This window comes from Rhodnius prolixus, unplaced genomic scaffold, assembly GCF_049639745.1.
Source record: "Rhodnius prolixus isolate KJV_2025 unplaced genomic scaffold, Rpr scaffold_3, whole genome shotgun sequence".
NCBI lineage: Eukaryota > Metazoa > Arthropoda > Insecta > Hemiptera > Reduviidae > Rhodnius > Rhodnius prolixus.
Window position 1 is genome coordinate 54,749,761 of NW_027411603.1, and position 15,361 is coordinate 54,765,121.

At 33.1% G+C, this 15,361-nt stretch overlaps 1 protein-coding gene across 9 annotated transcripts; it reads right to left on the reverse strand.

Annotated features, from left to right (window-relative positions):
• Positions 1-2,064: 2,064 nt before the first annotated feature.
• LOC141453647 (uncharacterized) lies at positions 2,065-9,352 on the reverse strand. 9 transcript variants are annotated; one of them, XM_074127118.1, is made up of 8 exons: positions 9,138-9,352; positions 7,054-7,203; positions 5,690-5,746; positions 5,539-5,600; positions 4,570-4,766; positions 2,843-3,021; positions 2,513-2,665; positions 2,065-2,336 (listed from the first exon to the last, which is right to left on the reverse strand). In XM_074127118.1, exons 1-8 carry the CDS (start codon positions 9,213-9,215, stop codon positions 2,124-2,126), a joined length of 1,089 nt encoding a protein of 362 aa, XP_073983219.1. In that variant the 5' UTR covers positions 9,216-9,352; the 3' UTR covers positions 2,065-2,123. The 9 variants fall into 9 exon arrangements, 7 of the variants coding, with proteins under 7 accessions (XP_073983219.1, XP_073983216.1, XP_073983217.1 ...); XM_074127115.1 differs by having other exon boundaries at positions 5,539-5,636; positions 5,718-5,897; XM_074127116.1 differs by having other exon boundaries at positions 2,065-2,319; positions 5,539-5,897.
• Positions 9,353-15,361: the final 6,009 nt, after the last annotated feature.

The following is a 15,361-nucleotide window of genomic DNA, read 5'->3' on the forward strand; positions in this document are numbered from 1 at the left end:
ATTTAATATTTTATCCACTGGATTGAAGATTGCAAACAAATAGTTACTGATAATATTGTCTTAAGCTACAACTAAACACCATCGTAAGTGGTCGTTCCAAGTACTTTTTACAAGTCTATGTTAACTGGATCACTCTACCTCGAAACATTGTTTAATAATATGTCCGAAGTATACTTGATTTAATCTTAGAATATGGAATACAAATCTTCATTGTAAAATATTCAAATTATCGCTGATTTTATCCATCGTAACACGCATGTTCCGGTATGAACATGATCTGTTCCGGATTTTAATCATCTGAGATTATTTATCAGTTTGTTGTATAGAACTAGAATTATCTCAACGATTAAACTGCATCTCTCACAAGACACTTGCCTAACTGATTCCCTGGTGAATGAGTTAAAGGGAGGTTACATAGTGTGTAGTGTGAAAAGGAATCATTGTTAAGTCTTAAAAACTACTTTATCCAGCATTTTATTTACTATTTATTTTACAATTTTCATTTATTTTCTTTTTAAACGATAACTGTAAATATTTTTAATATGTAATCGTTAAATAAATAAATTTGACGTCTACCTATGTACAATGTACATACAGGGTGACCAGAGTTATATGCTCCACCCACTTTTTTTTTTAACGGCGGGAAATTTCGAAAAATAAAAAACACGTAATTAATCATTTTTAGTCTAGTTTATTTTCAGTGATTGACCCATTTTTTTAAACCCTTATATCTCGAGATACAGCATCCAACTTTTGTTTTTCAAGTGGAACGTTATATTTTATGTTGCATATTTTTGTAGTATTTGATCTCCTAAAAACAAAAAAAATTTTTTTGAAATCGGTTAGGTTTTTCAAAAGTTATGGGTATTTAAAATATGAAAAACAAATTTCAGTTTATTGTCAAAATTATGTTATTTTTTTTAAAGAATCTATTCAAACTGGGCACAACGAACGGATAGGCAAGCCAAAACTCTGGACTCCCACGCTTTGCTTGTAGCAGCACTTATGGTGGCGAAGTCAAGATCTAGGCAGGCTAGAAGTATTCGACGTTCAGGTTGCTTTTTCTACAAACGTTTAGGTGGAGTTATAGGAAATCAACTAATCGGCCCATACTTCTACAGAGAGAACTTAACTGGTGAAAGGTATCCAACTTTTTTTCAGAGACATTTTGCCAGTTCCGCTTGAAGATGTTCATCTACAACGTCAGATAGATATGTATTTTCAACAAGATGGTTGCCCGGCGAGAGTGGTTCGAGGTTAGCTGGGCAGAAATTTCCATTAAAAGTGCGTAAGGACTCATTGTCCCATCCAATGGCCACCTCGATCTCCGGACTTGACCCAAATGGACTATATTTTGTGGGGATACCTAAAAAAATAAAGTGTAAAGTATCCTTAATCCCGTGGCTTCAGTCGATGATCTGAAACGTCGAATTACTCTAGCCTGCCTAGATCTTGACTTCGCTACCATAAGTGCTGCTACAAGCAAAGCGTGGAAGTCCAGAGTTTTGGCTTGCCTATCCGTTGGTTGTGCCCAGTTTGAACAGATTCTTTAAAAAAAATAACGTAATTTTGACAGTAAACTGAAAGTTTTTCATATTTTAAATTACCATAACTTTTGAAAAACCTAACCGATTTCAAAAAATTTTTTTTGTTTTTTTTAGGAGCTCAAATACTACAAAAATATGCAACAAAAAATATAACGTTCCATTTGAAAAACAAAAGTTGGATGCTGTATCTCGAGATACAGGGTTTTAAAAAAATGGGTCAATCACTGAAAATAAACTAGACTAAAAATGATTAAATACGTGTTTTTTATTTTTTCGAAATTTCCCGCCGTTAAAAAAAAAGTGGGTGGAGCATATAACTTTGGTCACCCTGTATAGCATAAAGTTTCTGTCATACTGTCTCCACTTTATTTGAATTAGTTTATAATCTAACATTATCTAAACATAGCATCTTCCATAATATATAATTTTTTTTTTCATAATTCGCTTAGGTATTTGAAAGTTTATGTAATTTTAGCGTTCAACTCCTTATTGATTTTATCAATAAAGACTAGTTCAGTAAATACAAATATAAACGAAAATTTATTTGTAAAATGTTTGGTGAGAAGCGTTTTTCTGTTATCTTTGAATGGCACGCACCCTTTCCAAAATTGATGGATGAGTAACGTAGCAAATAGAATACAGCTCATCATTGACAGGAAATATTAATTTATGAGTATATATTTTGATTAAGGCAGTCCTTAAAGGTATCTCTTGACCAAGTTGTTTGGCGAACTGATCTGCTTCATACTCGCAAAGACGGGTAATGTAGTTGCTGCAAATTGAAAGGATCTGTAATATATAAAAAAAGAGAATACTTTAAATTTACCATTAAATAGCCACAACTGACAAATTTGTACTTAAAGAATTGTAATTGTAATATCAAAAATTTGATTCGTCATAGCTGTTTTTGAACTTTCTACCCAATTAGGAAGTTTTAATGTAAATAAATTAATAATAATACTCACCCGATCGAACGGCGGAAGCATGTAATCCGCTATAAGAATGAAACTAAGCACAGGGTGTGGAGGAGTATTATTAACCTCAATATTAAATGCATTGTATAGTTTTAAACTGTCGTAATAATTCATCAACAAAACACACAAAAATAAATTGTAAAACTAAAACAAAACGATAATAAGAACAATATTAAAACTGATTAACTGCAAACGAAAAGTGCATTCTAGAAAGACATAAGATTTCCAGAAACTGCACGCTGGAGTAGACATAATGAGGTTTTCAGAAAATTTCTTAAAGCATGTAAGTAATACATGAAACATTTAAAGAAGAAATGTTACCGCTCGAGAGATGAGATAGTACCAAGCATGTCGCAGTTTCCAGTGTCCCATTTCATGAGCAACTATCGCTACAATCTCTTCTTCAGTCATCGACAATATAAGCGTAAGAGAGATCACTATTACTTTACTGCTGAACATGCCCGTAAAGTAGGCTACATGATCTGCGTCCGCATGATTTCCTAAAACATTACAAAGTTAGTTTGTTTTAGTTATTATTTAAGGTAGTATATATTTTATTTTGGGAATATGTAAAAAACGGAACTCCCCAAAAATTAGAATTGTATAGACAGAACAAAGGAGGCGGGCCCTGATTCGCAGACACTGCAATCATTGATTGCTTATTGTGCCGACCATTAGCGAGTCTGGAAACAGAATAGGCAATTTTTTGAGGCCCTTTTTGTATCTTGACTGCTCATGGTATCTAATTTATTAATAAAGAAATTAAATAGAATAAATTTACTATTTTAAACAAAGAAATGTACAATACATAACAGAAAAATCCTTTAGGTTTGCTTGGGAACACCTTCCAAAAAAACCTGGAACTTACAAATGTTATAATTTGAAGACTTTCACTGTTCCTATACTTACCGACAATTCCACATTGCTCAATCCCTCATAACGCAGGGCACTTTATCGAAACTTTAAAAGAACTCCAGACATTCGGCTAGCCAAGAATGCCACCGAACAAACTAGTTTGCATTAAAGCAGAATTTGCTAAAACTGATTCACGCAGTCCTCTGCTAACCGTTTCACAGCAACTGGCTCCTTCCGAAGTCTGTTTTACATGCTCCAAATAGAGCAATGAACCAGTTCGATTTTATGCTTTATTTGGTGCTGTGGTACGAAAATATTTTCTTCGATGGGCCTACGTTGTGCAAAATCATCACATACCGATAGCAGATTATACCGAAAAAGTTATACAATTGACGGCAGTCTTCATTTTTTAGGATATTTAAATTTTACTAATGCTTGGACCCCATAAATGTCGACGTTTACTCTTTCCAAAGATTCAATATTAAACTAAATCAAGTAAAATACATTATTTTACAATGTTATTGTTCTCATCAGGAGAACCCAAGGCGTCTGATTTCTCCTGATGACTTCTCCCGATTCATGAAAAATTAAAACTTTTTTGGAATTTCCGATTCCGCTAATATTATTTGCACAATGCATAGTTAACTTGGACTTTGTTAATTTTTATCACAGATTACTTCTATCTTAGGAACAGATTCTACTTCTTGATGCATTCATAGGCAAGAAGAAAAATGCGTTCTCGCCAATTGAATGGTTCGATTTAGTGGTAAAGACATCCAAGCAAATCCAGAACATGCTTGCCAATGCCACATTACGGAGCGAACTTCAGAAGGGGAGCACAATTGCTCCACAAACTAAGGGCAACCCACAAATTAATTTTAGCGTTAATTGATTGGCCCATACAATATTTGTCAATAAGCAAAGACTCTTCGATTCATCACAATAAGTAGCAAGGAAGGAATCTGACTCGCTAAAAGTTGACATTCAAAATTAAATTTTGCTTACCATAATGAAACATCATGAACTATGTATGTGCCCTGAAATCCGAAAATTTATGCTGGTAGTGACTGATTGAGCTCCCTCTTTGTCTAGAAGTTTACATCCTTGCCAAAACTCTCGCCAAAGCATTCAAGAACAAGCTGTCTTATTGCAATAATCATTTTGCTAGTATCATTCATATTTAAAATGTTTACCTAGGCTAATGTATATACTTGAAAGAGGAAAATTAACTTCATTCGCCAGTCGTTCCAATTTCTGCTTTAAACTTCCAGAAGTTAGCTGTGTATATTCGTCTAGTAATGGAATAATTATTTCAATATATAAAGGAACGAGAATAATTGTGGTCAGCAATGATATCATCCAAGACCACAGAAATACATTTCCTCCAAACCTGGAATCATTTTTTCTCTCAAAGAAACTTAATACTAACGTGATTTCTAGGGAAAATAAAAGAATAAATTAAATGTTATTCCAGCAGTGCGCACCACATTATTTTCAATAAAACACCAATCCTGTAGGAACATTCTGATCATTTAGCAGGATAACTACTTTAATAAAGTCTTCTTTTGTAAAAGTTTACAAAGTTTAGTGGGATTTATTTTTTTAAACTAAAAGCATTTCGAGGCATGAGAATCAAGCATTAACGTGAACAATGTCTTGTATACTTTGTTTCTCTAAGGCGAGAAAGGTACCAGTGTATCTTAAACAGAAATGTTAAAACAGTGATCGTCACTCTCCATAAATACATTGACGCACCTAGGGACGGGAGTTTATAGCTCAAAACCTACCCGAAAATCATATAAAAAATAATTTTTCTAAAATTAATCTATAAAAAATGTTATTGTTAAATAGTCCATAATACATTGAAGTTGAGGGAGCCTACTAAACTCTGGTATCTCACTCGTTTCGGGGCAAGCAAAGAGGGATTTTTATTTTTCGCACCAGTACAAATTATTTCCTATGCAAGCTCTTCATTTCGCTTCTTTTTTTTCATGATTAATTAGTTTACGGGGCAGCTGCATTCATCCTGAAGACGCCCATGTATTGTCTACCCTCTTCTGATTAAAAGTAATTCTCTTTCCTAAAGGCCTTAACTTTACGTCTCCCTTCATGAAACCATATTTTCATCTATATTAAGTGATAAAAATAGCGTAAAGACTTACGTCTGTAATACGAGAGAAGTGTAGTAGGTTGCCATGCCAACCACCGCTCCTTTCAACATCATCTTCCCGATAAAAATTGCAATGAAATTGTACACGGTCTTCATGTTTAAAAAACAAGTAATTAATTTATATACATTTATCCGCATATTACCTTCATGTGATGATAATAAGAGCGCCACCTTATGATTTTGTTGTGTCCGTCTGAGCTCTAAAAATACAATCAGATTCAAAGGCAAGCGAATAAGATCGGAAATAATGGACTCTTCTATAACGTAAGCAACTGGTTGCCACATGCGGTTTCCAAAGTGATGAATTGTCCAGGTCCAAAGGAATGATGGACAATAGTAACATAGTAGTGTCTATAATGAAAAATTACCATTATAAATGGAGTGGTAATATTCATTACAATAAGTGAGTAAAATAAAAATTCAAACTTTGTACATCACCCTAGATTCTGCAAATCCAGTAATACTTCAACAGGTGCTTTTCAAACTTAAATTTGGTAATTTTTCATAAATTCAGATGGTGGTACCCACACTGATTTTTACTAGACGGTTGCAACCGTAAAATTTAAATTCTTTCTGGGGGTATATGTCCTGGCCAGACTTATTGTACAATTTCTTTTTAATTTTCATTTATTCTCCAATAAAAAAATTATGTTAACTGAACTAATTAGCATAATTAAACACTTGATAATGTGAAAGGTCTCGTCTTCTCTATTTTTCAACGATTTCATTTAATGATTAAAACGATATTTTAATTTTTTAAAGATTCTTGCCTCTAGAATGCATTTTAAAGGCAACTTTGTTCAACGGGTCGATTAAGTGTTCGCTTTTAGACAAGCAAATTAAACAGATGTTTTCAGTACGGATTACTAAGAAAGGAGTGATAAAAAAAAAATTGATCTACGGATTTTGATAGAGCATTTTATTAAGAATATAAAGCAATAGATAAGAACATTTTGAGAGATGATTTCTAAGGAGTAAATTTTTTTTAAAAATTTTAATTTAGAAGACTAATTTATTTATTTTTTTGGCCTTATGTACTTAGCAAACAGCCGAATATTTTTTTTTCTCATTTCTTTGTGTTACAATCAGCACCGTTTCGATATCCCTAATATTTGTTGAGATATTTAAGATCAAAATTACAATTTTATCTTATTCGTGATCGGTTTTCAATATTAATTTTCTATCAGAAATGTCCGTTTTAGGGGGGTCCTCTGACTGCAAAAAATGTTATTTGTGACGCAAAGAAAATAATAATAATTGAAGATTTTAAAAATGTAGTGTGATGTAATGGTTTTGGGAGAATCAGGAGTTGTTTTGTCATCAAATGTAAGCAACCATCATGTTAATGTACCCCTTATGCAAGACTTCTTGACTTATGATTACGGTAAGAATATCTTGTCAGAGAGGGGCGGGTGCTAGTCTAGTTGTCAAGAGCGTGGTTTTGTAAGTGGGAAATCCTCATTTCTTACGTATTCTTGACTCTAGCAAACAAAGTAAATATACTTACTGTAACTTGAATCAGTTTATAAAAGCAGTAAAGTATAGCCATTTCTGTACGTCTGAGTGTAGATATTCTAATTTGGTCGAATACTCTGGCCACCGATGCCCCTTCATTTAGCTCAGGAGGCAGCTCAGTGGTTCGATTCACTACCTTCCACTGCGGCAAAAATTAGAAAGGTAAGTTTCTGAACTAGCATATGGTGTATTGGTTATAGGCGGAACTAATAGGTGAAAGACTCCAGAATCCTGCATAAATTTACTTTTCGTTTAAAAAAAATGTTAATAATAATGTATGTGCTTCCGAAAACTTTTAATTACCCCTCAGACGTTAAGTCCTGCGAGAAGAAGAGAGGGATTACTTATAGAATATTGTGATAAAATAAAAAGAAATAACTTTATTAGCTTGTCATTTTGCAGGGTAGTTTAATGAACAGAGGCTACTCGACTTCTACAGGAAGATTGCGATCATGAGAACTAAGAGAATTAATACTGTAATTAACAAAGTGATTTAAGTAACTAAAAACTTAATTTGTATTATCTTTTAGTGACTGTAAACTATTAATATTTAGGAATAAAATAGCGAGGATTCGATCAAAATAAAAAACAACAACTCTGTCTTACGCCAACGTTTCGTCAAATTCTTCAGGGCCTGAATATCACATAAACAACCCAACATTTTACGAGTATCTATTGAAGCAACAGGAATAAAAAAAACATCTTATTAAAAACAAAACAAAAAATAACATAAGATAGAATAATTAGAACGTGGTTACTATGTGAGTCGTTTGAGTTATGGAAAAAACTGAGAATCATAGAATGGAGAACAGGTATATGTACCCAAATATAACGGGACTTACATGGAGAATTTCGGTAATGACTAGAGTAACGTTATAGAGTTACGTTACATTTAATCGTTTGAAATTGATTTAAGCATCCTAAGAAAGCGTAAAATATATACATATTTGGTAGAAAACAAGAAATTATGCAATGCGAGAAATAGACGCTGAGAAGCAAGACGATAAATGCGACGGAAATGGGATTTGGCCTTACAGAGAGGTGTTGCAAACAGTATTGTAAAGGTAATATTAGAGAAATAACACAATTTTCTGTTTTATTTTAAGGCGCTCAACTTAATAAATCTGTATAGGCAAAGTTAATTGGAAAAATAAGAAATGAGACTTCAAGGGGGATATCTTTTTAACTTCCAACTTAACTAACTTTATTATTTCACACAGCTCTGCTGGAATATTATAGCAACAACACCTCCTTGGATCCGGTCACCAATCCTCCGATGGCCTCGTTAGCTCCTGCCTGAAACCAACTTTCAAACAAATTTTGATCTCCGAATTCTTAACTAAAAATTAATATCTTTTTTCCCCATTTTATGTTTGAAAATGTAAATTTTTGTGAACTCTTATTTTTAAATAGTCACATCCTATTTCAAAACCAGGATTTTCTCCACCTTTTTCAATTATTCTCTATGTCCGAATGACCTCAGCGAAATCTTTTAACCCACCTCTCCTCGGCAATCGAATCTCAGGAACACTCTTCACAGTTTCTCCTACCTATCACTAACCATTCAATTGGTTTGAATGTAAATAAACCTCTATCTCCTACAGTAGACGCAGGCATTCGCAATTTCCACATTGACCATACCCTGCTAATGTATTACCTAAATCGAATCGCTTATTGTAACCTTCTTAGTTCCAGGGGAGCTCGAAGGAAAGTGGCTACGTCAAGCTCTAAAAGGTGCTTTAACAAGAAATTTGGAGACGGAAAGTGATTTGAAGATTAAACCTCAATTTTTTCCACTCATCCTTTGATTCAAATAAAAAATCAACAAAACAATCTGAACAAATCACAATTAAGTTATTAAAACTGCCCGGTAGGACAGCTGAATAAGGGTTGATCGTCAAAAACTGCACGAAAAGCGTAACGTTGAAAAACACCCAACTTTGACAATGTTAAAAGAGGTGAATTACTTCGGGCTATTTATTTATTCTATAAGGATATTACATATTATATAAAAGAAGACAAATCAAGACCTTATTAAATAGTACTTGTTAGTTGGCAAGAAAGACAGTTACCTACCTGCCTAACACGTAGGTAGATATCGAACCCCATTATTCCGCAATTAGCGGCCAATATTCCAACCAGCAATGGGTGCATGTTTCTTTTAAAGAAAAAAAGCTTTTTTTCATTCTGATTTGAACAAATTTCTAAATTTTTTCATTATTTTGAATTTCCAAAATTCTAACATGAATTTTATCTTTTCGTATTCAATATTTAGAGTCAAAAATCATATGTTAAATATAAATTAAAACTTTTTCCGAAACTTTAACTATTTAGAGATACCAAAAAGCCGCCCACCTTAGCACAATTTTGTAGATAATTTGAAAAAAAAAGATTTCATAATTTTTCGTTTTTTATATATTTACCAGAAGCTAATGACTTATGATTGTTATTAAAATTAGATTTCAGTTTTTGTTGGAGGCGCTAAAAGATTTTTAAAATGAATTTATTATTTTGATAATTCTTTAGGATTGTGGTGTTGCGGAAAAATACTAAGTACTGGGCAAGAAATTTAGTGAAGAGTCTCACTCCACTTCCACAGCTAAAAGGGACAATATGGATGTTCAGCAAACTGGGCATTGCAGCAATATTTTATTTCACAGCAGTAATTTGTATGCGGTAAAATCGAAAAATCCTAGAAATGGCAATTTAGAGGGAAACCCAGATTAACACAGACGTTTTTTAATAGAATTTTTCTAGGTTAAACTTAAATTATTTTAAGTTACACCAACTTATTAATTAATTCTAATTTTGGTAACACCAAGCACATTCTAGTGTAACTCCATTGCTAGGGTCTTGATTGAAAGATGCTTAATAATCTTTCTTTTTTTATTTAACAAAATGCATCTCAAAATTAATAACATTAAAAGTTTGAGAATAGCTTAGATAATTTTTAATAGGTAATAATTATTGTTATATTCAATTTGTTAAAAATGGGGGTACTGGAACATAAGTACTAAGAACGATAATATTAGTGAATTTTTAAACTTTGGTCTATATAAAAAAAAACAATTAACATTTCAGATTGTGTCATATTTTCTGTTGAATGTTAATTACCTGAAATAAACGGTGAGAGATTCTTTGAAAGAAAATCACTCCCTGAGTCACAAATATGGCAACTCTTTAGCAATGAAAGTTCCTCAACCAGAAGTAATTCTTGACTGCATATTTTTTTAATATTTTTTTTGTGATATTTTCGAAAACAGTTTCGATGATTTTTGACTTAGTGTACTCATTGCGCATGTGTAGGTCTTAAGTTTTTTTTTTAACATTTCTAAGAGAAATTCATTTAAGGCTCGCTTGGCATTAAGGTGGGTGTAGGACCGCTCCCCTCGGACCTTATGCTGGCAATTCTAACAATTCTCGCAACTTTTCTGAACAATCCCACCCTTGTTTGAGCAAACAAATAAAACCTTAATAGCCTGCTAGGCCACCTGGCTGTTCGAAAAGATTCTGGATTTAATTATTCCTCGTTCTGAAATCTCACAGAAAATCTCAGAAAAAAATGATTTTCAAAATTAAAACTGAATATTAATGTTTAAAAGATTATGGATAACTTACTATTTAATTATTAAAAGTGCATGATTATCTGATAATCCATTTTTTGGTGAGGTGAGTCATTGTCAAAGAATACCACCTTCAGTCTTTCTGCCATTCTTTTAATGGACTTTTATTTTTCTTCTAATTAAATTATTTTTAGATTTCTTTCCACTAAGCTATCAATTATATTTCATACATTTCTTAGTTTTACAAGTAGCTGTTACTTGTCCAAATATCACACCACCTGTCTTCTAAGCGAACGAGCGCCGAAAATAATTAGTTTCTCACAGAATGTGGATACAAGTCTCTTTGTTAGCAATGCTCATCACCGTGTGCGCACGTGCTAGCAGATGAGAAGTTCAAGGACTACATCATTTTTTTCGCTACTTCATATATTTGTCTACTTATTTACTCCTATCTAGGAATTAGTTATTTACAATACTCGAAGTGATATTTTTAAAAAAACATCCTTGAACTTCTTGTACTTCTACGAGATAATGGCACAAAATAATTATTACACGAACCAAGGTGATCATCTGACAGGCGATTCGAACTAATGCGTTCCATTAGCCGCACAGCTAAACAAACATTATCTAAAAAGGCCTGCGATCACCGACTGTTGGAACAGCTCCTACTCCCAGCTGGTTTATCTACTCTTACAAAAATTAAGTGAGCAGTCAGACAGCCTCCTCAAGTGCTTAAAATTGTAGCTTTTCTTCGCCAATACCTAAATGCCTTGAACTTGATGATCATTTTTCAACAGTGTCAAAATATTAAAAAATTAGCTGTATCCAATGTTGTCTGTATAAAGTTCGCAAAAACATAAACATCTGCTCAAGGCCTTCTCAACAATTTCCCTCACTTGTATTCTTATCAGTATAAATGATTAAATAGTATAATAGAGTATAGTTAGCTTTCAAAAAATGCTAATAAACGGATTGGGGGAACAATATTCATATTTGGGGAATATTGTGGTTGAGCGAGGTACAGGACCACTTCCATTTCTTTCCCAATAGTAAAACATACTATCGATCGTGAAATCCTGGCACTCCACGAAAAATTTCAATGTTAGATGGCTATCAACGGGCTCGTTGATGTTTCAATGAGACAGTCTGTTATACAAGCCGTAAAGTTTTTAACTGTTCATCGACCTTTCTGCAGCTTAATGCAGAGTAATGGGCCTAATAGGGTAGCTAACCTAACCAACATTTAAATTTCCTTGCTTGGTGTCTCCAGAAGTTTCTTGCAGAAACTTATCTCTCAATGGGACTTCGAAAACAAAATGAATACGGTGACAAGTTCCTCATCAATGTGGCAAATTATCCACCCGTCATCATTTTTCTCTTCTACTACGAAGGCGGAGTTCAAGATAGTGATATACATACGTTTTAAGATATGTACTAACATTAGCCCAAGGCTAGTGGCGTAGCTTCTTAAACAATAATTATTTTTCAGTAAGAAAACGCAGCTTACGTCCAATATCGTACTATGAATTTTGCGATTAAATGTCTCTGAAATGCTCACAAACTAATTATTAAAGGCTATGTACAAGCTCAGCTTCATGTTCGTGTGTATCTCTACTCTGTGAGATTAACTGCTCAAAGCGTCAGCATTCGTGAGGGCTAGCTTCCGGCTTCTTCGGAAAGGCGTTGCGATCCATAGGTATTTTTAAAATTAAAAATATTAAAACGTTTTCTGCTATTTTTCCAGTTGTTCGTTGGCCACTTTTTGTGATGAGAATTAGTTATTTTTTTGTTTGTTTTACCCATATGTTCCAAGATTTAAGTGCTGCATTCTCGTTGAAAATAAAAATATGTTGTACTGAAAAATATATAAAAATTTACTGTTAGTAAATCGTATTGAGTCTAGGTTTTAATTGAAAAGGAACATTTATTTTGATTTTTTAGATTTTAGACCATCTTAGTGCTCTTTTTTGAAATGTGAGGTTAAAATGAAATCTTAATCCTAAAGATCTACATCCATCTTTCTTTAAGAAAGCACATTTAAGCACAAATAAGCACATTTCCTTTACATTTTTCAATGTATTTTTGTCAGAAAATTTATTCATTTATTTTCATTTCTGGCTGTTCTGAGGTACCTTTTAGAAGAACTAATTTAGTTACAGCCTGCTCAGATAAAATAGCCATGCCTCTCTACTGCCCATGTTTTGTGCTAGCTTAAGAAAAAGTCTGTTATAGCTAGTAGTACTTATTTTCATTTTTCCTTAAAACACAACTCCTTGCTTATAAGACACAATGTACTTCAAAGCAATAAATAAATAAATTAATTAATATGTAGTATTCACTTTAGGAATCCTTACATCACATACTGCAGTGAGAGGTAATGTTTGATTTTCTTTTTGCTTATCGCCACGTTTCTCCAAAATACAGAACGTTGGCCCCTGTTCGCAGTAAGAATTTAGAAGGATTTGGTACTTTGGGGAGCTCTAAAAGATGTGAACATGTTCCGAAAACTATTAACAATAACCTTACTCTCGGACGGAAAAATAACCAATGGAAACAAAGTTATATGTGCAGATAGTTTGCTAATTTTAGAAAAAATAATTGGTTTTTTAAAAGAAAGCTATTGTTATTTCTGCAAGTAACAGGGGCTACAGCCAGTGGCCGACGTAATAATTGTGGACAATGGCCACTCAACATCAGGCGATTATTGCCGTTCAAGGTAAGAAACCAGCAACCTGACGGAACACGAAAAAAAACACTCTGGGAAGAAAACAAAATAATGCGCGGAAAGAGTATTTCAAGGATACGCCTTCTCGTTGCGCAACAATTTCCTGCCAATTTCCGATCTCTCGGAAACCTCGTAGAATTTAGACCCTCACTTCCTGTCACAACAAAAGTAAATTTTCGAAATGGAATTTTAACCCGAAATACATGTCCTGTAGAATGCGATTTTTGTCAAAAATTATAAGTGATATTAGAACACATCCATCTAAGAGGTTTAAGGCAAATTATAAAATGCAGGATTATTTTTGTGAACACATCACTTTCTCTTACCGCTATTTATTAAGTCAAATTCTTGAAACTTAAAATTCGTATTCAAAGACTTCAGTATATTCACTGTAATGAAATAGTACTGTAACTGTCGAATACCTCTCAGGTCCTCCACAATTCGATGATGAGATTCAAACCCCTTTGAAGGCATGCACTCAAGTAATTTTTATTAAGCTAGTACATCCTTCAGTATAGAGGACGTATTTATTTTATGTAGTGAAGTGTTATTTGGTTAAAAAAGTGATGTAGATTTGTATTTTTAGAGGTTTCGACGCAGTGTATCTTTAGTAGAGGAGTTTGCCCTACGCAGGGGTCACGCCCTCTCTAAAACTATTGTTACTAATATTTCTACAATGCTTAGTCCGATTTTGGTAAAATTTAGCACGAAGAAGCGGTAAAAGCTTCCCTAGTGACTCTAAAGTGCCATCATGCTCTTACACCTACTAAGGGGAAGTATTTGCAACCATGCCGTATTCGCAGTATTCTCTTTGCTCGTTTACGGAGAAGAAATTATGATTGCAAATCATTTTTCATTCCCCTCTCTAGAAGTTGTTGGGATCACAGTTTGTTTTCTCTTACATCCCTTAAGAGGAAGTAGTGTTTTCAAAATTTATCTTACTGCTTTTATGGGTAATTGCAATTTTCTTTCTATTAGCCCTCTTACTTTTAATGGGTAAAAATTATTGTCACTTAATTCCCCCTCATTTCTTAATTCTCCATCTTCTACCCACCAACTTGTTACCATTCCCTCATAATTTGTGTCAGTTATTTTTCACCCTAGATCTTCCAACTAATTATTCCCGATACCCGTATATTCAAAAAAATCATTGGATATATAAATTTGTTCTAACCAAGGAACAAAAAAAAAAATCTATCCAAAAGGTACAAAAATCTCCTTAACAAAAACTTACAGTTTTAAAAGTTAAGTATAAGGGTTGATTAAACGCCAAAAGGTACACAAATCAGCAAGTACCCAACATTTCATTAATACAGTTTTCTGTAACTCATCTAACCCGCATAGCCATGCCTTGAAGAAGGCCTTTTGGCGTTTAATCAACTTTTTAAACTGTAAGTTTTTTTTAAGGAGATTTTTAGTTGGTTATAACAATTCTTTACAACAAGTACTCAATTAAAGGTACTCATTAAAGTAATGAGAACTTCAAGTAACTAATTAATTAAAGTTTGTAAATGAATGAATTATAATTACAAATATTATTTATTTGTTATTAACTTAATGTTTGCTCACATAAGACGAATTCAAGTCTGAAATTTCGTTTTAATTCCGTAAATGAACTCCAGCTTTCCCTTTTTATTTTTAGTGTGAAAGTGAATGTGATAATATTCAGAATAAAGATAAATCACAAGAATAATTTGGAATAGAGTTAAAATGAAGTGCCTTTTTAAAACTAACTATGATGATGAGATACATCTTTTATTATTCTTACAGAAAAATATTTATGGGAGATAAAAGGCCAGCATAAGGGTCTGTGACATCTAATACATTCTAAAAAATATGATACTAGAAGTATGAATGAAATGTTGGGTACTTACTGATTTGTGTACCTTTTGGCGTTTAATCAACCCTTATACTTAACTTTTAAAACTGTATGTTTTTGTTAAGGAGATATGTTAATTAGCAATCCACACCATTTTGCAGAGAGATAGATAGGTGGACAACTTCAGAGATGG

Excerpts from the sequence above, each read along its gene's own strand:
- LOC141453647 (XM_074127114.1), bottom strand. The coding sequence starts at position 9,215 with ATGCACCCATTGCTGGTTGGAATATTGGCCGCTAATTGCGGAATAATG. Across the intron at positions 2,666-2,842 it reads ACTATCTCATCTCTCGAGCG|TTTTACAATTTATTTTTGTG; the intron begins GTAACATTTCTT and ends GTTTTGTTTTAG. Across the intron at positions 2,337-2,512 it reads TGCTTCCGCCGTTCGATCGG|ATCCTTTCAATTTGCAGCAA; the intron begins GTGAGTATTATT and ends TATATATTACAG.